At 43.6% G+C, this 25,174-nt stretch overlaps 1 protein-coding gene and 1 long non-coding RNA gene across 2 annotated transcripts in view; both read left to right on the top strand.

Moving 5' to 3' along the window:
• LOC136332017 (zinc finger protein 91-like) overlaps window positions 1-20,773 on the top strand; it is a 64,048-nt gene extending 43,275 nt beyond the window's left edge. The window contains 2 exon segments of the mRNA XM_066271242.1: window positions 7,447-7,451; window positions 17,544-20,773. Of these exon segments, the coding sequence (XP_066127339.1) occupies window positions 7,447-7,451; window positions 17,544-19,023 (1,485 nt within the window). The 3' untranslated portion in view covers window positions 19,024-20,773.
• Window positions 1,061-5,665, top strand: LOC136332018 (uncharacterized). The gene is made up of 3 exons (XR_010730573.1): window positions 1,061-1,213; window positions 4,281-4,445; window positions 5,555-5,665. It is a non-coding gene; the product is annotated as an uncharacterized lncRNA (long non-coding RNA).
• Window positions 20,774-25,174: the final 4,401 nt, after the last annotated feature.

Here is a 25,174-nt window from a genome sequence, read left to right as displayed (position 1 = left end):
GGATCCACCCGGCACGCCCACCAGGGGGCGACGCTCTGCCCATCCTGGGCGTCGCCATATTGCGACCAGAGCCACTCTAGCGCCTGAGGCAGAGGCCACAGAGCCATCCCCAGCGCCCGGGCTATCTTTGCTCCAATGGAGCCTTGGCTGCGGGAGGGGAAGAGAGAGACAGAGAGGAAAGCGCGGCGGAGGGGTGGAGAAGCAAATGGGCGCTTCTCCTGTGTGCCCTGGCCGGGAATCGAACCTGGGTCCTCCGCACGCTAGGCCGACGCTCTACCGCTGAGCCAACCGGCCAGGGCCATTGATTGTTTCTTAAACGTGCCTGGCGGTGTGGGGTCAATCAAGGATGGGTGATGTGCTCCTACAGCTGAGCCAGTGATACCTTGCTTAAGCCAGCAACCTTAGCCTTCAAGTCAGCTACCTTTGGGGTCCAGTCTGTGATCCCACCCTCAAGCGGGGGAGCTCAGGTTTCCTCCTGGGTCCTGAGCTTCCCAGGCAGAGATGCGCTATCCACTGAGCCCACCGCCTAGTCAGCCCCAGAGAACTCTTAAAAATATGTGTGGCCTGAACTGTGGTGGCGCAGTGGGATAAAGCAAAGATTTGGAACACTGAGGTTGCCGGTTCGAAACCACAGGCTTGCCTGGTCAAGGCACATATGGGAGTTGATGCTTCCTACTCCTCCCCCTTTGCTCGCTCTCTCCCTCTCTCCCTCTCTCTCCTCTCTGAAAATTGAATAAAGTCTTAAAAAAAAATTTTTTTTTAATATGTAATGTGTGGCAAAGATCTTATCCAAAATACAACCCAGGGAGGGTCATCATAATATGAAGTGCTGAAAGAAATCTTTCAATTTTAGCAATAATGATATGGGTGAGTCAAACCAATAAACAAGGAAAGGCCATAACCAATGAGAGCAGGTGGAGGGGAGCCCACGCCACGCCCATGCACGCTCCCCTCTCCCTTCTGCTGTCAGTCGCAAATCGCCCTGTGTCCTGCCCATTGGGAAAGCGCTCAGGCGGCCAATCTCCAGCCGGCTGTTGAGACGATGCGCACGCGCAGCTTCTAATAGCGCCTGTGTCTGTGGAGTCGCGACGGTTAAGCAGCCATCCTGACGGTCTTCCCGGTTTAAACTCGAACCTCCCCGTTCCGGTTCCTGCACGCGGGGAACCTGAGGGTCGCTGCGGACGCCGAGAGCCCCGCTCCCGAGCCCCCAGCGGTGAGTGCGGAGTCCCGGTGAGAGGCCTCGAGCCTGCCTGCTGCGCTGCCGGGTGGGGGCTCCGCGTCGGTTTCCGGGGAAACTCTGAGGCCGCTCAGCCCGTGTCCTCCCGCCGGGGGGCGTGGGACCCCCCTGCCGCGGGGTTTCCTGCCTTGGTCCCGAGGGGGCAGCCCCCCCCCCCCCCCGCGGAGTTTAAAGTCCGGGGAGACGGACAGTGTGCGCCCTCCCTCCGCCGGGCCTTTCTCGGCCCGTAAAGCCCGGACAGCCCTCCCACGGGCCTAGGGACCTGCGGACCCTCTCCTGAGACCCACCCCATTTAATAAGAGGCCGGGTGCAGGAACAGCACGCTCTCCACGGGGCGGGGATTCGGGGCGAGAAAGCGGGGTTCCCAGAAGAGCCCCCGGCCCCTCGCGGGGAGGGCTGTGTGGGAGCGGCGACACGAAGGGGCCCCGGGGACGTGCAGAGCGGGGCTGGGAGGGGTCAGGGGACGGAGAGAGACACGGGAGGGGAGGAGAGGTCAGTGAGGGGCCATGAAGAGACGGCAACGTGGGGATGCGAGGGGGGGGGGACCGCGACGGGGAGAGTGACAGTAACCGGGGAGAGGAGCGCGAGGGGAAGAAAGGGGAGAAACCCCGAGGAGGGGGAGGGGCCCGGAGAGAAGGAGGCTGGTGAGCAGAAGTGGGGGCGCAGGACGGGGCACTTCAGAAGGAGGGAGTGGCTTAGAGGAGGAGAGCTGGGGGTGGCGAATAGGAACAGAAAAGGGGGTTTAGGGGTGTGGGAACCCAGGGAGAAGCAGCTCTGAGTTAGCGAGCTGCAGGGAGAGGGTGGGGACAGAAAGAACTAACTGGGCAAATAGAGGGCACACAAGTATGGGGGGTGGAAAAAGACTGACGTGTATGAAAATGGGACACTTCGAAAGATCATGGAGAAAGCACGTTAAAATGAAATAGAGTTTTATTTATTTACTTATTTAATTTTTTGACAGAGATAGTCAGAGAGAGGGACAAACAGAAAGGAAGGGAAAGAGATGAGAAGAATCAATTATAAGTAGCAGCACCTTAATTGTTCATTCATTGCTTTCTCATATGTGCCTTGAGGAGAGGGGGTGGTGGCTACAGCAGAGGTAGTGACCCCTTCTTCAAGCCACAGACCCTGCACTCAAGCCTTTGACCTTGGGGTTTTGAACTTGGTGGGTCCTAGTCCAACGCGCTATCCACTGCGCCACCGCCTGGTCAGGCAAAGTGAAATAGGTTTTAAGAGTTTCAGGAAACAGGCGCAGGACAGGAATAGAGAAAAGGACAACAGTGCAGAAAACCAGGAAGAGACAGAAACAGATCCACAGACAGAAATACATTGAAGCAGGAAGCAGGGGAACCCAGACCTGGTGAATGGTGAGCTTACAGGATGTGCATGATTAATTTGAGATATTGTCTTGTGGCTTTATAATCTATTTAACAGTTGCTGAAATGTTTTACTTAAAAAGATTTTAATGAGCCTGACCAGGGGGTGGCACAGTGGATAGAGCGTTGGACTGGGACACAGAGGACCCATGTTCGAAACCCAGAGGTCACTGGCTTGACCGCAGGTTCACCAGCTTGAACATGGGGTCGCTGCCTTGAGCATGGCATCATAGACATGACCCCACCCTGTGGTCTCTAGCTTGAGCCCAAGGTCACTGGCTTGAGTAAGGGGTCACTTTCTCAGCTGGACTCCCCACCCCCACCAGGCACACATGAGAAAGGAATCAATGAACAACTAAGGTGCAGGATCTATGAGTTGATGCTTTTCATCTTTCTCCTTTCCTAACTATCTGTTTCTCTGTCTCTGTCTTTTCCTCTCCCTCTCTCTCTCCCTCTTCCTCTTTCCTCTTTCCCCTTCCCTCTTCCCCAGTCCCCTTCCCCTCTGTCCTTCTGTCTGTCTCTCTCGCTAAAAAAACTATTTTTTCAAGTAATAGAGATAGAAGTGGACTCGGAACAAGTTTTAGAGGCAAAAGAGGGGCCCTTGGAGCTTAGGAGAGAGATAGGCAAAGGTGAGAGCAGGGCACAGACATGCCCCAGAGAGGAGAGCGCCCGGGATGCATTAGTGAGAGTGGGGAGCAGGGATGGTCAGGGGAGGTGACAGGGTGTTGTGTTGGGTTTGAGTGTTCAGGAGAGCAGCGCCGTTCTCATTGCTGTGGGAATGTGTGGATGTTTGTGGGAGGAGAGCACATGAAGACAGGAAAGAAAATACAGTGTGGTCTCCCTGTAGGAGCTTATTTTTTTCGGACTCTCCTCTGAGGAAGGACAGGAGGGTGGTCCTTTTATCAATGGAGAAGGCCCAAGTCTAAAGGAGCTTCTCCCTCCTTGTCTTTTGTCTACTTGGTGAGAAAGAATTCAGGCGAGGGCAAGGACACAGCTTTCAAGCAAAGAAAGCAGTTTGTTAAGCAAAGCTATATACTTGGAAAAAGGCACAAGAGGGCAAATTCAGGTAGCCTGAGTGTCCCTACTTTTTTTTTTCTTTAAGTGAGAAGAGGGGAGGCCAAGAGACAGACTCCCTCGTGTTCCTAGAATTGGATCCACCAGGCAAGCCCCCTAATGGGGCAATGCTCTACCTACCTGGAATATTCTTCATTACTCAGCAACTGAGCTATATTTAGCACCTGAGACAGGCCACAGAGCCATCCTCAACACCCAGGACCAACATGGTTGAACCAGTGGAGCCATGGCTGTGGGAAGAGAAGAGAAAGAGAGAGAAAGAAGGGGGGGGGGGAGATGGTTGCTTCTCCTGTGTGCCCAGACCAGGAATCAAACCCTGCAATGCTCTACCATTGGGCCAACAGGCCAGGGCCAGTGCCTCTACTTTTTAGGGTATTAGACATTACATACTATTCAACTGTAAATTTTAATACTTCCCTTTCCTGATACTGGGAATAACATAGGGGGTCTCAAGGCCTTTTGAACATCTGGTGATTTTCTTTGGCAGACCTTAAACTGCTGACTCCCTCCTTTAATGGGTGAGATAAACCCCCATTTATTTACCCTCCCCTTTTCCTGCCCTAATCGCTGTCTATTCTACCTAACATTTTCAGTGTTTCCAGGTCCTTCTGTCTGTGAGTAGGGTGGAAGCAGATTAACGGCTGTGTGGATGGACACCTGTGAAGGCACTGTCTCAAAATGCAGACTTGACTCCTCAACATACTGTCACCTGAGAGAACAAGCAGGAGCAGGACCAGGACAGAATGGCTGCTTCTCAGGTAAGCAATGTGTCCTAGGCTGAGGCGGTGTTTGCTTTTCCTCCTAACTTCAGTGGATTTAGTATCTGCAACCTTTCATTCCCTACTTCTGATGTTATTGCCAATGGAGGATGTTTCCATTTCCTTACTTTTTTCTTTATCTTTTGATTATTAAAATCAGCAGGTTGTATACTTCTCTCTGTCCAGAGCCTTCTGTGCATTCTCTCCATCCAGGCTCCCTGAGGACATGAACAATTCCAACCATGAATTAATGACCTTCCAACTACTGGAAACATCCCCTCTGTGACAGATCAACCTGGGAGGGCACCATGTCCACCATCCCTGTGGGGATGGTCAGAGGCTCAGGCATCAGTGACGAAGGGACTGTAGGCTCTAGGTTCATGTGGCTGCAGCGTCAGGTCTGGGGGTCAGGATTAAGGAAATGCACCTTCTCCGGGTCAGAATAGCTGAGGAAGTTCTGACAGGGAGAGCAGAGAAAAGATAAAAAACTTGCTCACTAGATTGCTGAGAAAGACTTGCTATTTAGAAGAACTACTGGAAAATACAAAGTGGGATGTGCATGTGGATTGACATTTAAAAGAAACATGTTTTTTTTTATATAATTTTCAAATAATTTTCTCATTTATATAGGAGGTTTTTTGGTAATGTCACAGTAGTGAATACATGTTTATACGTGTGCCTCAGTTACCTGATATTTGCATGGCTGAGGATCCCAGTTCACTGTAGAGTTAATAGTTCCCCTTTGTGATTAACAAGGGTCTAGTAGGGATTTGTGAGGGATGTGGAAAACCATCCTGTATCATCTGGAAAATCCCCTCTTCTACTTAGTTTTTGTTGCTTTGAAAATGGACTCTATACTTTTATTTCCTGGAGATTATTGACTTTTGAAACAGAAGCTTTAGCCAATCAGGCCTTGTTCGTATAAATTTTCTTGATACCCCAGACTCATGTTGCAGGCACACTCTCCATTATCACTGTTGGCGTATATTTTGTTTTGTTTTAGAGAGAGAGTTAAAGACAGACAGGAAGGGAGAGAAATGAAAAGTATAAACTCGTTGTGTGACACTTTACTTGTTCATTGATTGCTTTCTCATATGTGTCTTGACCAGGGGATGGAGCTCTGTGACCCCTTGCTCAAGCCAGGAATCTTGGGCTTCAAACCAGCAACCTTTGGCTCCAGGCAGCAACCATGTGGTCATGTTTATGATCCCATGCTCAATCTGGTGAGCCCGCACTCAAGCCAGCAACCGCAGGGTGTCAAATCTGGGCCTCAGCATTTAAGATCGATGCTCGATCCGCTGTGCCATCGCCTGGTTAGACACCTTCTTGCTTTTCCTGATACTTCAATAATCACAAAGTTGTTTTTTGAGTTTTGATTTATTGACTTTAGAGAGATAAGAAGGAAGAGAGACAGAAATATTGATCTCTTCCTGTTATGCCCTGACTGGGAATTCAACCCAAACCATTTGTCAATCAGGAGGATGCTCTAACCAACTATGCTAAACGACCAGTGTGAATCATTCTTCTTTGTTTTCTGTGGGGGTTTTTTTGGTAACAGAGACAAAGAGAGAAACAGAGGGACAGATAGGGACAGACAGACAGGAAGGGAGAGAGATGAGAAGCATCAATTCTTTGTTGCAGCACCTTAGTTGTTCATGGACTGCTTTGTCATATGTGCCTTGACCGGGGGACTACAGCAGAGTGAGTGACCCCTTGCTCAAGCCAGCGACCTTGGGCTCAAGCTGGTGAGGTTTGCTCAAACCAGATGAGCCCGCGCTCAAGCTGGCGACCTCAAGGTTTCAAACCTGGGTCCTCTGCGTTCCAGTTCAACGCTCTATCCACTGTGCCACTGCCTGGTCAGGCTGAATCATGTTTTTAATGTATTTTAATTCGGTTAAATTTGTAAGCTATAGCTCTAATGATACACCAGAATTTTCAGAAAAAGAGAGAGAAGGAAACAATAGCTGTAAGTTTTTAAATTCTTATGAGTGTTTCTTTTTCTTCTGTGTTCCTAAAACACAAAAGGTATCTTCCACAAAGAAATTCAATAGATTTACTAAATTGCAAAATAGTCTTGATTTCCTTGACACAAAGATTGTATTTTTTACCACTTTTCAATTATAACTGGTTCCTATATGTTAATATGTATGTGCATAAAACTTTAACAGTATCTGAGCTATTTATTTTTTTTTAAGATCTTTTTGTTATTCTTCCCAGTTAAGAAACTGTTGTGAAGCCCTGGCTGGTTGGCTCAGAAGTAGAGCATCGGCCCAGAGTGTGGAGGTCCTGGGTTCAGGGCACGTAGGAGAAGCGCCCATCTGCTTCTCCACCCTTCCTCCTCTTCTTTCTCTCTATTTCTCTCTTCCCCTCCCACATCAAAGGCTCCATTGGAGTAAAGTTGGCCTGGGCTCTGAGGACGACACCATGGACTCTGCCTCAGGTGCTAAAATGGCTCTGGATACTCCATTGCAATGGCACAGATGAGCAGAGCATCGCCCCCTCGAGGTTTTGCTGTGTGAATTGCGGTCAGGCATATACAGGCGTCTTTCTGCCTACCCTCTTCTCACTTCAGAAAAATACGAAAAAAAAAAAGAAACTTGTGAACATTCAAGAAGTTTCTTTATGGCTGTTGGTCACTATTCTTTGAAAAATTGTTCATCAAGTTTGGAGTAAAACTTAAGGTGTTCTCTTGACTGTATATTTCATAAAATATTCACATAACAGAGGAAGAATCTTGTTCTAAGATTACTTTTAGTAAATTTTCAAGTAAAATTGTGGTTCCTGTGGTTCCTATTTTGTGAGAATGTAAATTCCACGAGGACATAGCTGGCTGTTCAGGTGGTGAGAGCGTCTCAGGACACACCAAGGTTGCAGGCTGATCCCCAGTCAGAGGACAAACTCAGATGCTGAGGGGGCCGGGGCTGGTAGAACAGGGTAAACGGGGATAAATGGGGATGGGGGAAGACTTGACTGGGGATGGGGAGCATAATACAATGTACAGATTACGTATTACACAATTGTGCACCTGAAACCTATAATTTCAGTCATCAGTGTCACTGAATAAATTTTTTTTAAAAAGAAGCAAATAAAGGAAAATCAATGCTGATAAACAAAAGTTAAAGTAAAATAAAAGATACATTTTTATGATTAAAAAAGAATTGAAAATATTTATTCTTTAGAAAAATCAACTGACCAGGCAGTGGCGCAGTGTATAGAGTGTTGGACTGGGACGCAGAGGACTCACATTCAAAATCCCGAAGTGGCCAGCTTGAGCCCAAGATTGCTGGCTTGAGCAAGGGGTCACTTACTCTGCTGTAGACCCCTGGTCAAGGCACATGAGAAAGCAATCAGCAAGCAAATAAGATGCTGCAATGAAGAATTGATATTTTTCATCTCCCTTTTGTCTGTCCCTATCTGTTCCTCTCTCTGTCTCTGTAACAAAAAATAAAAAGAAAAAAATGTTAACGGTTATTTTCCTGAAATGTAAACTCTGTGTAATGTATCTATGGACACGTGTCATCCTAATTTGTCAATTGTAGAATATATGTTAGAGAATATTATTGGGTCAAAATGATCTTACTGGATAATTCAGGATACTCTCCTAGGTCAAAACCACTTCTTTTTTTATTTTATATCAGAGGAGGCTAGGTTGTGAGATAGACTCCCGCATGCATCCCACCAGGATCTAACAGCAATCCCTTTCTGGGGCCGATGCTCAAATCAGCTGAGTTTTTCTTAGCCCCTGAGTCTGATGCGTTTTAATCCAGCCATCAGCACATGGGTCGATGCTTGAACCAAATTGAACAAGTGGCTGCAGGAGGGGAAGAAGGAGAGAAGGGGCCGATGGAGGGGAAGAGAAGCAGATGGTTGCTTCTTGTGCGCCCTGACTGGGAATCCAGCCCAGGATGTTCGTACACGGAGCCAATGTTCTATCCACTGAGCCTCTGGCCAGGGCTGAAAACCACTTTACACTTTTCATATTGGTTAACTTTTTGATGTCTTCCTGTGGCTTTTGGTGAATGTGCTTTGTTGTGGTTGTTTTTTCCAGGGACGATTGACCTTCAGGGATGTGGCCGTGGATTTATCTCAGGAGGAGTGGGAATGCCTGGACCCAGCTCAGCGGAAACTGTACGTGGATGTGATGTTGGAGAACTACAGGAACCTGGTCTCCCTGGGTGAGGATGACTTCCTTCCTGAGTTTATTCTATATCTGCAGGTTTCATTTTATTTTCTTTAACATTTTGGGGGCTCCTGATTTGGATGGCAGACTTAGAGATTCTCGTTCTCAGGGATCAAACTGGGGGTCTGCTGGAGTATAAGAAAGTTTCTTATTTACATGGAATAGGAAGTCAGTGTCTCAAAGTTCCCACGTTGTGTAGAATAATAAAGGTGGTATCAAAAAATTGTATTTTGGAAAAAATTTCTTGTATTAGTGAAAGAGAGAGGCAGGGACAGACAGACAGGGAGGGAGATAGAGATGAGAGCATCAACTGTTTGTTGCAGCAGCTTAGTTTTTCATTGATTGCTTTCTCATGTGCCTTAACTGGGGAGCGCCAGCCCAGCCAGTGACCCCTCACACAAGCCAGTGACCTTGGGGTCATGTTTTTGATTCCATGCTGTTTCCGGTAACCCTGCTCTCAACTGGAAGAGCCCGCACTCAAGCTGGTTACCTTGCGATTTTGAACCTTGGTCCTCAGCATCCCAGGCCAACTCTCTATCCACTGTTCCACATGCCTAGTCAGGCAAAAATAAAATTTTTTTTAGATTTCATTTTTTGCTCTTTAGTGAGGACAGAGGGTGAGAGTAATGAAGGCAAGGAGGGAGGGAAGAAAGGAGGAAAAGAAAAGAAAAAAGAAATGAAGGAGGAAAAGATAGAAAAGAAAGAAAGGTAGGTAGGTGGTGGGCTGAGGGGGAGAGCGAGAAGCATGGACTCGTAGTCGCTTCTCATATGTGCCGTGACCAGGGAGCCCAGGGTTTCGACCTGGCGATCTCAGCATTCCATGTCGACATTTTATCCATTGTGCCACCACCCGTCAGGCTGAGGAATCATTTCTAAAATATCATATCCTACAATGTCTCCTTAACTTGGCACTGACTGGATTAGAAGTTGGGCAATCTCTGTCAAAACTCATGTTCTTTTTTCTAATAAACAGGGCTTTCTGTGTCTAAGCCAGTCCTGGTCATGTATTTAGAGCAAGTGAAGGAGTGCTGGGATGTGATGGGAAGAAAGACACTACCCTTCCAGCCAGGTAGGTGGGATGAGGAGGCAGGTGACACAGGTGAGAGATCTAAAGGTCAGGGAGGAGGCCAGACCTTACAGTGTGGTTGGGAAGCTGCTGCAGTGGGAAGGGCTGTGAGAGGCCCAGGTGTATCCCTGTTGTCATAGAGGGACACTGGTCTCCCACACGTCCCGTGCTCCTGTGTCCTCTCAGGACTCTGCTTTTGCTCCAGTGACCTTCGTCATCACATTAGCAGTGGGGGCGGGGTCCTCCCCATGGACTGTGAGGGCCACCTTGGTCTGACTCCTCTTCCATTGCTTTGGAGACCTGGGAATATTTGTACACGTCGTTGAGGAATGGTATTTTAAACTTTTTTTTTTAAGTGTTGGTTTTATCTCATGTAATCAGTTTATGAAAGAAATAGTTTAGATTCTAGAATTTGTTGCAGAAATCCTCAGAAAAGTAGGGACAGGTGTCATGTGTTTTTTTTTTTTATAATTTCTAATCCTGTGAATATTTGCAACATGACCCTACCATGTCTAGACTAATTTTTTTCACATCACAAAGCACCTCCCCAAAGTGAGAAACTCTTAATTTTCTGTTTTATTTCAAAATGTCCTTTTACCCCTGGTTGGTTGGCTCAGCGGTAGAGCGTAGGCCCTACGTGTGGAATTCCCGTATTCAACTCCAGTCAGCGTACACAGGAGAAGTGCCCATCTGCTTCTCCACCCCTCCCCCTCTCTTTTCTCTCTGTCTCTCTTCCCCTCCCGCAGCCAAGGCTCCATTGGAGCAGAGTTGGCCCAGGCACTGAAGATGGCTCCATGGCCTCGCCTCAGGTGCTAGAATCGCTCTGGTAGCAACGGAGCTATGCCCTAGATGGGCAGAGAATAGCCCCCTAGTTGGCTTGCTGGGTGGATCTCTGTCAGGTGCATGTGGTAGTCTGTCTCTCTGCCCTCCCGCTTCTCACTTCAGAAAAATACTTAAAAAAAAAAAATGTTTGCCTGACCAAGTGGTGGCACAGTGGATAGAGAGTTGGACTGGGACACAGAGGACCCAGGTTTGAGACCCCGAGGTCACCAGCTTGAGTGCAGGCTCATCTGGTTTGAGCAAGGCTCACCAGCTTGAGCCCAAATTCACTGGCTTGAGCAAGGGGTCACTCAGTCTGCTGTAGCCCCCCAGTCAAGGTACATATGAGTAAGCAATGAATGAACAACTAAGGTGCCACAATGAAAAACTGATGCTTCTCATCTCTCCCTTCCTGTCTATCTGTCCCTATCTGTCCCTCTCTTTGACTCTCTCTGTCTCTGTCAGAAAAATAAAAAAATAAAATGTTTTTTGCTTTGTATGAAATAAATTTCTATTTTGAATTCCACAATTCGTCTATGTTAGAATAGTTTAATATTTCCAACTATCTCATAGGATCCTTCAATAAGTTACTGCCATCGGCGAACTTAGAATATTCTGCAACTGATACAAAAGTGTCCGCTGTTACCTACTTTTATCATCACTGTCATTCTGTAATTCTCTCTTGTTCAGTCCAGAGCTGTCTGGGCCTTGGGCCTGTCCTATGTTTTCACTTTCTTTTTGGATTTTTGTCATTTGTGCTTTTAGATTCACAAGTGCTGATATCACATGGAATGTTCTCCTTTGATAAGAAGTAGGTTGCAGAATTATTAGGCACTTCTCATGTAGGAAAATGTTTTGTTTGTTTTTGTCTTAAGTAAGAAGTATGGAGGTAGAGAGACTGACTACCACATGTGTTATGGGACAGTGCTATCCCATCTGGCTGTTGCTCCATTCCTTGGCAACCAAGCTATTTTTGTGCCTGAAGTGAGGCCATGGAGCCATCTTCAGCACCTGGAGCCAACATGCTCCAGCTGAGCCATGGCTGTGGGGGAAAGTGAGAGATAGAGAAGAACCATTGATCTGGTTGGATGTCTCTTAGTTTCCTGGACTTTTTTATATCTTTTCTTCACCAGGTTAGAAAACTTTTCTTTTTATTTCCTCCCCCCTTTTTTTCCTTTTTCACAGAGTCAGAGAGAGGGACAGATAGGGACTGACAGAGAGGAAGGGGGAAAGATGAGAAGCATCAATTCTTTGTTGTGGCACCTTAGTTGTTCAATGATTGCTTTCTCATATGTGCTTTGACCAGGGGGTCTACAGCAGAGTGAGTGACCCCTTCCTCAAGCCAGCGACCTTGGGCTCAAGCCAGCAACCATGTGTCATGTCCATGATCCCACGCTCAAGCCAGTGACCCCATGCTCAAGCTGGTTAGCCGGCGCTCAAGTCAAATGAGTCCACGATCAAGTCGATGATCTCAGGGCTTCAAAACTAGGTCCTTCATATCCTAGTCTGATACTATCTATGGTGCCACCTCCTGGTCAGGCTCCATCATTATTTTCTTAAACCTCTTTTCAGTTTCCGGTTTTCTCTTCTTATTTTAATGCCCCAAGATGTTAATGATTTTTCACTTGAATGTATCCTAAAATCACCTTACACTATTCTCATGTTTTTGGATTCTTTTTTCTGTTTTGATTTTGTGTTTGTTTTATATATATATATTTCAAATCACTGATTTGATTTTTTGCTTCATCTAATCTATAGATTTCTTGTACATTCTTCACTTTGGTACTATATCCTTCATTTCTGACCGGTCCTTTTTTATACTGCAGAGGTTTTCACAAAGTTCATTGAGCATCATCATCACTGGTGTTTTAAGTCAACATCTAGTAGATTTCTTGTCTGTTTTGTTGAGTTCTTTGCCTGGAGTTTAGTTCTGTTCTTTCATTTGGGACTTGTTTCTTTATCTCCTCGTTCGGGCAGCCTCCCAGTGCTTGTTTGTGTGTATTAGGAGGAGTGGCTCTGTGTCCCAGGCTTGACAGAGTGGCCTAATGTAGTAGGTGTTCTGTCAGGCCCAGTTGCACACTCTCCCAATCACACAGGATGGGCTCTTGTGCTTTGCCCCTTGTGTGATTTCTGTGCACCTTCCACTTGTATTTGAGCCCTGCTTGCTGTTAGCACATCAATGGGGAGGATGTACCTTGAGGCTGTTGATCTGAAAGGACTGCCTACGAACACCAACCACTGTGGAAAGTTGCCTGTGCAAGAGCCCACCCCACAGAACAGGAGTGATTCCAGCAGGACTGCAGTGCCCACTGAGTCAGCCTTATGGAGGTGGTTTATGGTGGGGCTCTGATGTGGCTTGAAGCAATTCCACTGGGTGTGCTGGCTCTGGGGCTCCCGGGAGGTGCAGGCCAAGATCAGTCACCACCTGTGTTTTGCCGGGGGCACCCCGATGTGTGAGCCATGATCTGCATACTGTGTCCCACTGATAATCTTGGAAGAGTTGTCTTTTCCATGACAAGGTTTTTCTATTTTTTATGCTTTTTTTTTTTTTTTTTTTTTTTGTGGCAGAGACAGGGAGAGTCAGAGAGCGGAACAGATAGTGACAGACAGGAAGGGAGAGAGATGAGAAACATCAGTTCTTCGTTGCGGTTCCTTAGTTGTTCATTGATTGATATCTCATATGTGCCTTGACCTGGGGGCTACAACAGACCAAGTGACCCCTCGCTCGAGCCAGTGATCTTGGGCTCAAGCTGGTGAGCCTTGCTCAAACCAGATGAGCCCGCACTCAAGCTGGTGACTTCGGGGTCTTGAACCTGGGTTCTCCACATCCCAGTCCAATGCTCTATCCACTGTACCACCGCCTGGTCAGGCTTTTTTTTTATGCTCTTACGGTAGTTGTTGTATGGTACTAATGATATTTTCATTATAATATGTCCTCCTGTTGACCTTTTTACATATGTCTTACTTAAAAGTCAGTGATCTGCTTGAATTTGTATTTCTTTCTTTGTCCAAATGTTGAATTTTAAACTATTAATATTTGGTTATTTATTTGGTTATTTATTTGTTTGATTGTTTTTCATTGAGAGCAGAGGGGAGATAGTGAGACAGACTCCCGCATACACCCAGATTGGGATCCACCTGGCCAGCTCCATCTGGGGCTGATGCTCAAACCAGTCAACCTGCTGGCTGTGAGAGGGGAAGAGAAAAAGGAGGGGGAAGGGGAGAAGCAGATGGTTGTTTCTCCTGTGTGCCCTGACTGGGAATTGAACCCAGGATGTCTATACACTGGGCTGCTGCTCTATTTACTGAGCCACTGGCTAAAGTCAGGAAAAATAATTTGAACAAGATTATCTATTTCAGTTTGGTTTGCTTAATAGACTATTTTCGTCTGTTGTATATAATTAGTGAATAGTCTTGTTCAGTCTCTCTACTGAGCCTCTGTATTTAGATTGTTTGCTGCTTATTGTTATATTTTGGATATTGAGGTTCTTAATTATTATGTAGCCATCTTATTTTTTTTTTAATTTCTTCATGTAGTCTTTCTATATTTGGTAGCCATGAGGTTCCCCAGCCCTATTTATATTTGTTATCACTTTCTTTTTAATTCACGCTTTAATCTTATATGGTTCCCCTCTTTTTTGTGACTTTTTGACCCTTACTTTGTATTTGGTATTATTATAACCACTTGTGCTCTTTCTGGTTACCTCTTATATGGAATACCTTTTCCCATATTTTTAGTTACATCCTATGGCAGGGGTCCCCAAACTACGGCCCGCGGGCCACATGTGGCCCCCTGAGGCCATTTATTCGGCCCCCGCTGCACTTCCGGAAGGGGCACCTCTTTCATTGGTGGTCAGTGAGAGGAGCATAGTTCCCATTGAAATACTGGTCAGTTTGTTGATTTAAATTTACTTGTTCTTTATTTTAAATATTGTATTTGTTCCCGTTTTGTTTTTTACTTTAAAATAAGATATGTGCAGTGTGCATAGGGATTTTTTTATAGTCCGGCCCTCCAATGGTCTGAGGGACAGTGAACTGGCCCCCTGTGTAAAAAGTTTAGGGACCCCTGTTCTATGGTGTCCTCACTTATAAACTAAAACTTGTAGACAGAAGGTAACTAAAGTTTTCTATAATCTGTTTAGCCATGACTTGTTCTACTTGAGAAGTATCATCTGTTTACATTTAAAGTAATTGCTAGAAGGGATGAGCTATGATAACTATTTAAGAAGGACTTTCTGCATGACCAGGTGGTAGAGCAGCAGCTAAAGCATTGACCTGGGAAGCTGAGGATCTAGGTTTGAAGCCCTGAAGTTGCCAGCTTGAGTGCAGGCTCACCATTGAGTGTGGGGTCACTGGTTTTAGAGTAGGAGTATGGAGATGAGCCCACAGGTCGCTGGCTTGAGCAACGGGTCACTGGCTTGTCTGTAGCCCTCCAGTCAAGGCACATATGAGAAAGCAATCAGTGAACAACTAAGGAGTTGCCACAAAGAATTGATGCTTCTCACCTCTCTCCCTTCCTGTCTGTCACTATTTGTTCATCTTTCTGTCTCTTTCTCTCTGTGTCTCTCTTGCTAAAATAAATAAATAAATAAAAATAATAATAATAATAATATTGAATTTAGTGAGAGAGTAAAGGAAATAGAGAGACGGGAACATCAATCTGTTTCTTTATGTTCCCTGACTGGGAATCAAACCCGCATCCTCTGCACTTCAGGAAGACACTAACCAAGTGAGCTATCCAGCTCGGGGAAAATATGTTCTCTCTTTTTAGCAGCTATGGAAATATCTTTTACTTCATGTCTGTCTTTAATACTCCAATCTCCTTGGTGTTTGAACAGTCACTTTTTTTTTTTATTGAGACAGAAAAAGAGACAAAGATAGGAACAGATAGGGACAGACAGACAGGAAGGGAGACAGATGAGAAACATCAATTCTTCATTGTAGCTATTTAGTTGTTTTTGATTGCTTTCTCATATGTTCCTTGACCAAGGGGCTACAGCAGAGCAAGTGACCCCTTACTCAAGCCAGCAACCTTGGGCTCAAGCCAGTGACCTTGGGCTTCAAGCCAACAACATTTGGGCTCAAGAACAGCGACTATAGGGTCATGTGCCCAAGCTCAAGCTGGCGACCTTGGGCTTTCTAACTTGGGTTCTCTGTGTCCCAGTCCAATGCTCTATCCACTGTGCCACCACCTGGTCAGGCTGAACAGTCACCTTTTTAAAAAATCCGCCACCACAGTGCATTCATGGTGTACTATCATTGTTTTCATGCTCTGTGTCCCACAGAAGAGAAACCAATCCCTCAGGCAGTGGCAATAACATCAGATCATCACTGCACTTATTTATGTCTTTCCAGAATAGATGTGGGAATTGGGACTTTTCTCACAGTATTGCCATGCTGTGTCAGGGAGAGGGAGCAGCTATTGGGAGCAAATATTATATAAGCCTCTTCAATTTTTTTGTTTTGATGTGACTCTTTTACTGAGGCTGCTATGTTCTAATTGGCTTCTAGAAACATCAATAAAAGCAGTTGTGTTAGCAATTGTTTGTAAATTCACTTCTCCATTAGGGGTGAAGTTTTGATGATTCCTATTGTACCATGTTGCTGAAGTCCTGTACTCAGTACTAATTTTATAAATTAGAATTTAAGACACATTTACCTGAGTGTAGTGAGTGATAATTTATTTGGTATCTTTCAGCTATGTCTTCTAAAGGGACCCAGGATTTGTTGCCAAATCCAGACATAGAGGATTCATTGCACAAGATGCTACTGGTAAGATATGGAAGATGTGGCCCAAAAATGAATACTTAATAAAAGATTGGGAGTGTTAGTTGGAGTGTGAGGGCAGATGTTATGAACATAACTGAAGTGGGGCAGTTACTTATAATAATTTGTTTCCAAAAGAAATCAAAGATATAAATTATTGACCTTGGCTGGTGGCACAGTAGATGGAGGATTGGCCTGTTGTATGGATGTCCAGGTTGATTCCTGGTCAAGGTACACAAAAGAAGTGACCATCTGCTTCTCTCCTCTTTCTCCCTCCTCCCTCCCTCTCCCCCTTCCCTTCCTCTTCCCTCGTGCAGCCAATTCCTCGATTTGATCTGAACATCTGCCCAATTGCTGAGGATAGCTCAATTGGTCTGAGCGTTAGAGTCAAACCTAAAAACAAATCAGTTGTTTGAGCAGTGGCCCCAGATAGGGCTTGCCAATTGGATCCCCATTGGGGCACATGCAGGAGTCTGTGTCACTATCTCCCCTCCTCTCACTTAAAAAGAAAGATATAAAACATCTTGGAAGAACTACCTCTTAAATACATTATGTTTGGAAAATAGTGTCTTTCTAAACACAGACTCAAAGTAATTTATTTATTTATTTATTTATTTATTTATTTTTTTCAAAGTAATTTATTTAACCATGCCTATTCTCTGAAAGAAAATTGGCAAAATCGGAAAAGTTATCTAGTTGGTGCTATAAATAAATACTCATTTGAACCACTTAAAATATAGTACAGTATTGGGTGAAACAATGAGTCAAACATTTCAGAAACGAAGAGATTAAAAATGCAAACGGAAATTCTAAAGGGTATCATTTGGAGAATCTTCTAACCAGGGATTCATTATGCTTTACCTAGAAATAATTTCTCCTTGGTCCAAAGTCTACAACTTAATAAACTTGAGATGGTTTTTATATAAATATCATGGTTCATTAGGTTTCATGGAATTGTTCATTGGGGGAAATTTTACATGTTTAATGCAGTGAGAGCCTTCACTAACGGCCTTTTTATTTTCAATGATTGCCAGAATACGTGTAATGGAGACAGAAGTAATCAATTTAATGAATCTTGGAACAAATTTTACGAATGGTCAAATCCTAATAAATATTCAATAACTGAGTTGTCAGAGAACCATCATAAAAGTGAGAAAGTTTTTGATCAAACCTCAAATCTCAACACACATCAGAATAGTTGTATTGTACAGAAGACAAACCAATATAGTGAATGTAACAAATCTTTGTGCCAATATTTCAATATTAGTCAATATAAGAATATTAATACTGGAGAAGAGGTTTACAAATGCTCTCATTGTGGGAAATTCTTTAGTCATTCCTTATGTTTATATAAACATAAGAAAATACATACTGTAGACAAGTGTTACAAATGTAAAGAATGTGACAAAACTTTTAATTTTCAGTCACAACTTACTGTCCATGAGAGAATTCATACTGGAGAAAAGACATTCAAATCTGAAAAACGTGAGAAAGCCTTTATTCTGTGTTCAAAACTTGTTCAACATGAGAGAATTTATACTGAAGAGAAGCCTTACACCTGTGATGTATGTGGAAAAGCCTTTAGTCGGCGGATGAGACTTACTGAACATGAGAGAATTCATACTGGAGAGAAGCCATACACATGTCAAATATGTGGCAGAGCCTTTAGTCGACGGATGAGACTTACTGAACATGAGAGAATTCATACTGGAGAGAAGCCTTACACATGTGAAATATGTGGCAAAGCCTTTCATCGACGGATAAGTCTTACTGACCATGAGAGAATTCATACTGGAGAGAAGCCTTACAAATGTGAAACATGTAGCAAAGCCTTTAATAAGCGGTCAATACTTACTCAACATATGAGAATTCATACCTCAGAAAAGCCTTACAAATGTGAAATATGTGGCAAGGCCTTTACTCATCATTCAGGTCTTATTCAACATGTAAAAATTCATACAGGCGAGAAGCCATACAAATGTGAAATATGTAGCAAAGCCTTTACTCAACGTTCACTTATTACTCAACATTTGAGAATTCATACCAGAGAAAAGCCTTACAAATGTGAAATATGTGGCAAAGCTTTTAAACGGCGTTCATATGTTACTAACCATGAGAGAGTTCATGCCATGGACAAGCCTTACAAATGTAAAATATGTGGCAAATCCTTTAATTGGCGTTCATATCTTACTAACCATGAGAACATTCATACTGGTGAGAAGCCTTACAAATGTGAAATATGTAGCAAAGCCTTTCATCGGCAGGGAAGACTTACTGAACATGTCAGAATTCATACTGGCGAGAAGCCTTACAAATGTGGAATGTGTGTCAAAGCCTTTAATAAGCGGTCAATACTTACTCAACATATGAGAATTCATAATACAGAAAAACCTTACAAATGTGAAATATGTGGCAAAGCCTTTAAACGGCCTTCACATGTTACTAAACATGAGAGAATTCATACTGGCGAGAAGCCTTACAAGTGTGAAATATGTGGCAAAGCCTTCACTCATCGTTCAGGTTTTACTCAACATATGAGAATTCATACTGGAGAGAAGCCTTACAAATGTGAAATATGTGGCAAAGCCTTTAATCGGCGTTCATATGTTACTAAACATGAAAGAACTCATACCAGGAAGAAAAAGCCTTACAAATGTGAAATATGTGGCAAAATTTTTAATCTGCGTTCACGTGTTACTAAACATGAGAGAATTCATACCAAAGAGAAACCTTACAAATTTAAATGATGGAAAACTTTTATTCAGCAGTCACAATTTCATCAACACATGAAAATTCTTACCAGACAGAAACTTTAAAAATGAAGAGTATAGGAAGCCAGTTAGCTGGAACTACAGCCTCACTCTATATCAGAAAATACAACTGGAGAGAAAGTCCACGCTTATAATATACAGTGGTACCTTGACACAGGAACACTTTAAATCACGAGCATTTTGAGAGACGAGCATTCGGATTTTTTGCTTTAAGTCACAGGCAGATACTTGAATCATGAGCTCCCGCCACCTTCCATTAGATGGCCTGCCAAACATTTTGAAAGGGAGGAAGAAACAAACTTCCATGGAAAGGTTTTTGTTGAAACGGCCTCTGAATGAAAGTGAGGAAAGTGTGGCAAAAAAGCCAAAAGTGAAGAAAATGATGATGATTAAGCAAAGTAAAAAATAGCAATTAAGTTTAGCGATAAAGTTACATATTATACGTAGTATGTAAGTTAAATTTTGCAATTAAGTGTAGCACTAAGTGTGTAAAGAGTAAGTTATGTTAAGCAATATAGTACACAAAGTGAAAACCACCTCTGCCAGTCTCCTTCCCCTCCGCCAGCATCTTTGCCTAAACTTGAAGGTAAATACACCTCATAAACCAGTTTATTTCTTTACATTCTCTCTTATTGTGTGTGTGTGTATATATGTATATATTTGTTATTTATAAAATCATTTTCTTATTTAAAAGCATATAAAACAAAATTCATGTGGTTTTGGGGGTTTGGAATGGATTAATTGCATTTCCATTCATTTAAATGGGGAAATTCAATTTGACACACAAGCAAATGGAGTCATGAGCTTGGCCATGAAACAAATTAAACTCGTGTGTCAAGGTACCACTGTATGTTGAAAGACCTTACTTCAAAGTACACACTTCAGAAGCTAACTCAGAGTTCATACTGTCCAGAGACCATAAAGATGTAAAAAAGAAAACAAAATAAAAAACAAGGACCAGGCCTGTGGTGCCTCAGTGGATAGAGCATCAACCTGGAACATACGTTGCTAGTTAGAAACCTCTGTCTTGCCCGGTCAAGGCACATATGACAAGCAATCAGTGAACAACTAAAGGGCAGCAACTAAGAGCTAATACTTCTCATTTCCCCATTACCACCATTTCCTCTCTCTGTAAAATCAGTAAATCTTTAAAAATAAAATATGAGGGAATGTATTGAATTAAAATCAAATCTTATATATCACGGAATATCAGTCAGTTAGTGCCTGTTTTCATATGTTACCCTAAATCAGAATATTTATTATCGGGAGTAACCAAAAAGTTTCAAAACTTAGTTAACGTTCAAGTATGCTTCAGTATATCAAGGGTTAGATGCTTGAATATGTAAAATTACTTATCAATTTTCTGTTATGTTGACAGTATTTGATACATTGTGACAAAATATATAAATGTGATTCTACTCTCAGATCACTTGAAGCTATTTTTTCCCTTTTGTGTATGCAGAATTACAGGTTTTTGTCTCAGAGGTCTGTGAATTCTTTCTATTTGGTGGGTCTCACTCATATCTCTTTGTCATGAAGATCAAGGTCATGGTAATGTTCCATGTCTGAAAAAAACCTAAATGAGATGTTGTTCCTCATTCACTAGAAACGATTTACATCACCACCATGGAAGAGGTTTTCACAGCACCAATATTGCATTAATGTCAGATGGAAGAACATAAAAAAAGAAGCACATTGTCTGACCTGCAGTTGTGCACTGGATAAAGCACTGACCTGGAACGTTGAGGTTACTGGTTCAACACCCTGGCTTGTCTGGGCAAGGCACAATGGAAACACAACTACTAAAAGTTGATGCTTCCCACTACTTTCTCATTCTCTCACTTTCTCCTCTCTCTAAACTCAATAAATAATATTCAAAAAGTGACACGCCTGACCAGGCAGTGGCGCAGTGGATAGAGCATTGGACTGGGATGCAGAAGGACCCAGGTTCGAGACCCCGAGGTTGCCAGCTTGAGTGAGGGCTCATCTGGTTTGAGCAAGGCTCACCAGCTTGATCCCAAGGTCGCTGGCTCCAGCAAGGGGTTGCTCGGTCTGCTGAAGGCCCGTGGTCAAGGCACATGTGAGAAAGCAATCAATGAACAACTAAGGTGTTGCAACGCACAATGAAAAACTAATGATTGATGCTTCTCATCTCTCTCCGTTCCTGTCTGTCCCTGTCTATCCCTCTCTCTGACTCACTCTCTGCCTCTGTAAAAAATAAATAAATAAAAAATTTAAAAAAATTTTAAAAAGTGACACATGAGCAGTGAATTTTAAATCTTATCGGTTGCTCTTGAATGAAAATAAGATGGCAGTTTGTTTGTTTAATTATTGAAATGAGGAGGCAGGAAGACAAACTCCTACCTGACCAGGTGGTGGCACAGTGGATAGAGCATTGGACTGGGATGCGGAAAGACCCAGGTTCGAGACCCCAAGGTGGCCAGTTTGAGCGCAGGCTTATCTGGTTTGAGCAAAAAGCTCACCAGCATGGACCCAGGGTCGCTGGTTCAAGCAAGGGGTCACTCGGTCTGCTGAAGGCCCACGGTCAAGGCACGTGTGGGAAAGCAATCAATGAACAGCTAAGGTGTCAGCGAAAAACTGATGATTGATGCTTCTCATCTCTCTCTGTTCCTGTCTGTCTGTCCCTATCCCTCTCTCTGACTCTGTCTCTTTAAAAAAAAGAGAGAGACAAACTCCTGCATGTATCCAACTGGAATCCACTTGGCATGCCCTTTAGGGGGTGATACTCTCCCCATCTGGGGCATTGCTTCGTTTCAACCATAGCTATTTTAGCACCTGAGGCAGAAGCCATGGAGCCATCCTCAGTGCCTGGGCCAACTTTGCTCCAGTAGAGCCTTGGCTGCAGGAGGGGAAGAGAGAGATGGAGAGAAAGGAGGGGGAAGGGTGGAGAAGCAGATGGGCGCTTCTCCTTTGTGTGCTGGCTGGGAATTGAACCTGGGACTTCCGCACACTGGGCTGATGCTCTACTGCTGAGCAAACTGGTAAGGGCCAGTAGTTTTTTGTTTTTTTCCTTTTTTTCTTTGTATTTTTCCGAAGTTAGAAGCGGGAGGCAGTCAGACTCCCGCATTCACCCAACCAGGATCCACCCAACATGCCTACCAGGGGGGTGATGCTCTGCTTTTCTGGGGCGTTGCTTCATTGCAACCAGAGCCATTCTACTGCCTGAGAGGATATGGAGCCGTCCTCAGCACCCAGGCCAACTTTGCTCCAATAGAGCCCTGGCTGTGGAAGGGGAAGGGAGAGAAAGGAGAGGAGGAAGGATGGAGAAGCAGATGGGTGCTTCTCCTGTGTGCCCTGGCTGGGAATCGAACCCAGGACTTCCACACTCCAGGCCGACACTCTACCGCTGAGACAACCAGCCAGGCCTGTTTTGTTTTTTTTTTCAATTCTGATGTATCTTCATAGGAGCCATGGAGAGTGTGATGAATATTAGTAGATGTGGCTTAAATAAAAATAGCTTTAGAGATACACCAGAAAATGTATAAACAACTCATCCCTAAGTTCATGATATTGTACGTGTATGTTTAGTCAATGATTTCCCTCTGTTCTGAAAACCAAGAAAGCACAGCTCTCAGATCATTACATGAGAAAATCAGGAATGCATGTCAAATGTTTGTCATGTGTATTTTGACACATGGTCACACACTATTTTTGTCATTCTTTATATAGGCTGTGTTCGATGTTTGGAGTTAGTGTTTTTGTTAATAAAGCTGAACGAGTTTGAATGTCTTCACTATCCAACCTTATTCAAGGTCGCTGTTAACAGTACACTGCTTGCTAACATGTAGGAATCACTTCGTTGGCAGTCCATTGTCCAGTGGCCATTAACCTTAAATTAAATAGAAATATTTCCCCATACATTTTATATTTTTATTGTACCTACTTAAGCATTATGATGGTTACAATAAAGAGAATATGAGTATTTTTTTGAATCCAGCTAAATTCATAATATTGCTGACTTGGCATTTATTTTTGACACTTTCTTCTTTCACAACTGTTCACACAGACAAAGCTCAAAGAGGTACGAGGAAATGTAAGTTGCAGACATGACTGCAGCAGCCCTGTGAGCAGTCTTTCTTGAACCTCAGGACTTTTACTGTGTGTAGCCCACAGAAAAGGTCTCTACACGGTTTATCGAGACCTTGCTCATTTTGATTTGCTTTGAACATTCCACAGTTAGCTCAAGAACCTCATAAAGGCACATGTTCTGGGTCCTCCTGTAGTCTATGTGTACTGGCTTGGTCTCCCCTGGTATACTGGCCTGGAGTGAGCTGTATTTTGTCAAGGGTTTGTGAGGAATACACTTTTCTATTTCATTTCCCCTTGTAATCTTTAGTGTAACTGCTGTTCACCATCCAATAATATCATAGGCTCTGCTTAACCGTTGAGTAAATATAACTAGGAAGCCACAGTTTTGGAATTCTAAATCACTATAATTGACTCTATATATTATTTTTCACCTCTATTTTTGAGACTATAACCAAAGATTAATAACATGGATTGCTACACAGTAACTGCAGTGTGCACATGAAGTAACGTAAAGATGTAGTGTAGGAATAAGAGGACTAATGAGGAAGAAGTGTGTGTATTGTGTGTATGTGTATCCTGAGAAGGAAAAGCAAATGGTGGGTCCATATATGTAATTTACAGGTATGCGATGATTGACTAATAAACTGAAGATCTTACAGTTCATAATATGAATCATTTTCTCTCCATTACAATTTATTTTTTTCTAGATCTCTTGACTTGGATGTAGAATCAAACATTTCAGTTGCTTGTTTACTTCCTTGTATCTCATGTAAAACCTATCGTAGGTTTTCCCTTATGTGTAGGTTATGAAATAGTTTTTATAAGTCCTATGCAGGAAAATGAAGAGTGGTTCATTGAATAAATTCATTGAAATTAGCAGTACTCAAACATCAACTTGAAGCCTGACCTGTGGTGGTGCAGTGTTTGAAGCTTTGAACTGGAATGCTGAGGTTGCTGGTTCGAATCCCTGTGCTTGCCCAGTCAGGGCACATATGGGAAACAAGTACTACAAGTTGATGCTTCCACTTGCCCCCTCTCCTTTCTCTCTCCTCTAAAATGAATAAATAAGCCTGACCTGTGGTGGCGCAGTGGATAAAGCGTCGACCTAGAAATGCTGAGGTCGCGGGTTCGAAACCCTGGGCTTGCCTGGTCAAGGCACATATGGGAGTTGATGCTTCCAGCTCCTCCCCCTCTTCTCTCTGTCTCTTCTCTCTCTGTCTCTCCCTCTCCTCTGTAAAATAATAAAAAAAAAAAAGCCCACCAGCTTGAACCCAAGGTTGCTGGCTCCAGCAAGGGGTTACTCAGTCTTCTGAAGGCCCAAGGTCAAGGCACATATGAGAAAGCAATCAATTAACAACTAAGGTGTTGCAACGCGCAATGAAAAACTGGTGATTGATACTTCTCATCTCTCTCCGTTCCTGTCTGTCTGTCCCTGTTTATCCCTCTCTCTGACTACTCTCTGTCTCTGTAAAAAATAAATAAAAAATAAAAAATGAAAAAATAAAATGAATAAATAAAATCTTTAAAAAATCAACTTGAAAATGGAAATAATTGCACAGAGATCACAATACATTGCAGTTTATTTGGTATGTTTCATTTCATGTCTCTAGTAAAGAGAAACGCGATTAGATGAACATTTCTTTTGGTATTGTGACTCTTTAGAAGTTATTCTCTTCTCTGCCAACTTGTTCAGCTAAAAACTTGATGGTGTCCCAAGTCTTTGTGTTTTGACTTCTACACAAAGTAAAACCACACAGGACAGAGTTGTCTGTGTGATAGACCCTCCATGATTCAGAAGCAAATTCCCATCACAGTAATGTGGTAACAGGTAGGAGGTGGAGTACATCCAGGGTGGGTCAGTCAGAGAAAGGTAAATCCATGTGATTTCAGGTACATGTGCAATCTGAAGAACAAAATAAAATTGAAACATACAGAGAGGGGACAGGTGGTTGCTTGAGGGGAGGGTGCTGGGGGAACGGAAGAAAGGTGAAGGTACTAAGAAGTACAACTAGTATTAACAGAACAGTTGGAAGGAATGGAAGAGTGTATAGGCCCAGTAATATTGTACAAGAACTGC

The sequence above is a fragment of the Saccopteryx bilineata genome, chromosome 3 (genome assembly GCF_036850765.1).
Source record: "Saccopteryx bilineata isolate mSacBil1 chromosome 3, mSacBil1_pri_phased_curated, whole genome shotgun sequence".
Lineage (NCBI taxonomy): Eukaryota > Metazoa > Chordata > Mammalia > Chiroptera > Emballonuridae > Saccopteryx > Saccopteryx bilineata.
Note: the sequence above shows the minus strand (reverse complement) of the source record. Positions and strands in the feature narration are given on the sequence as shown.